This window comes from Pygoscelis adeliae, unplaced genomic scaffold (assembly GCF_000699105.1).
Source record: "Pygoscelis adeliae isolate BGI_AS28 unplaced genomic scaffold, ASM69910v1 Scaffold184, whole genome shotgun sequence".
Taxonomy (NCBI): Eukaryota; Metazoa; Chordata; class Aves; order Sphenisciformes; family Spheniscidae; genus Pygoscelis; species Pygoscelis adeliae.
Genome location: NW_008824541.1, coordinates 444,981 through 446,194, shown reverse-complemented (window position 1 = coordinate 446,194; position 1,214 = coordinate 444,981). Strand labels below are relative to the sequence as shown.

The 1,214-nt window shown below is 63.0% G+C and overlaps 1 protein-coding gene across 1 annotated transcript in view; it reads right to left on the bottom strand.

The window, feature by feature from the left end:
* DNAI2 (dynein, axonemal, intermediate chain 2) overlaps positions 1–1,214 on the bottom strand; it is a gene marked incomplete at its 3' end in the record, with an annotated part of 8,514 nt that overhangs the window by 1,169 nt on the left and 6,131 nt on the right. The window contains exons 7-9 of the mRNA XM_009321667.1: positions 1,012–1,134; positions 369–592; positions 10–98 (exon numbers count right to left, since the gene is read on the bottom strand). Of these exons, the coding sequence (XP_009319942.1) occupies positions 10–98; positions 369–592; positions 1,012–1,134 (436 nt within the window). The remainder of the gene's footprint in view (positions 1–9; positions 99–368; positions 593–1,011; positions 1,135–1,214) is intronic.

Below are 1,214 nucleotides of genomic sequence, written 5' to 3'. Positions count from 1 at the left end.
GGCCCCAGCCGTCCAGGGTCCCGTCCGATCTGGTGGTGAAGAAGACGGCCGGCCTCACAGTGCTCCAGCACCCGTCCGTCAGGTAGGAGAGGTGGTACCTGCCGGCAGACCCGATGCAGCGGGGATGGGCTCGTGGCCTCCATCCTCCTGTCCCCATGGCTGCTGCCTGTGCAGCGCCTTCAAGCCAAAAGCCCAGGCCTGGGCACCCTCCGTTCCAGTGCCCTCAGCCAGGCTGGCACTGCTCTGCCTTGGTGACCGTCCCATCACCTCCTGCCCGACCTGAGCAGACCAGACCCTGCTGCTCACCTGCACGGAACCCTCTCTTCCACAAAAAAGATTTTTTGCAGGGCAAACACACCGACACCTACTTGGTCCACATAATTGACGATTCCTTGGTCTCCTCTGACCAGATTCGAGCAGTCCAGTCGCCGACCGTCAGGAAGATTTTGGGGCAGAAAGGGTTCCTGGCCAGCGCGTAGACAGGTCCGTGGTGGCCACTGTAGGTGCTGGTGATTTTTTCGGAGGGTGTCTTGGCCTTGCGGTTGCAGGCGATGACGATGCCCTGCTCTGTGCCCACCATGAACTTGGTGGGCTGAGGGTGGGAGCAGGAGAGAGCAGCCGTCAGCAGGCTGGGGACCCCATGGTGCAGGGGGCAGTGGGGCAGCAAAGGGCTTTGCTGTCTGAGCAGGGGGAAGCCTGCTGCAGCCAGTGCCTGGGGAGAATGGAGCCCTGGGACCCGCCATGATCTGGGGGATTTAGAGACCGAAATGCCAGCAAGACCCCGTGTTTTGGGAGAACATCAACTCTCAATTCTTAAAGATGGGTGAGAACATGCTGCAAGCTGCAGCATGGTGCTCTGGGTCACTCTGGGCATCAGATGCTTGTGCTGTGCCCCTGGAGCCCTGCCCACGCGGGTTCGGCTGGGTTTGGCTGGGCTCACACTCCTGCCCAGGTGAGGATACTGGTTGTGTGCAGGCAGGGTGATCCTGACGGCAGGGCAGAGAGGCTCACCATGGTGGGCTCGAACTCCAGCGTGACGGCACCCAGAGCGTTCTCCAGGAGCCCTTTCCGGGTGACATCCAAGACCAGCGTCTCGGTGGGCTCAGACAGCTTGCGGATGTCCCACCACAGGACCTGCACGGGACAAGCAGCGGGAGGGGGCTGCAGGGCAGGGGCTGCTCCCGGCTCCGGCCCGGGGGGCGGGGGGCCGAGCG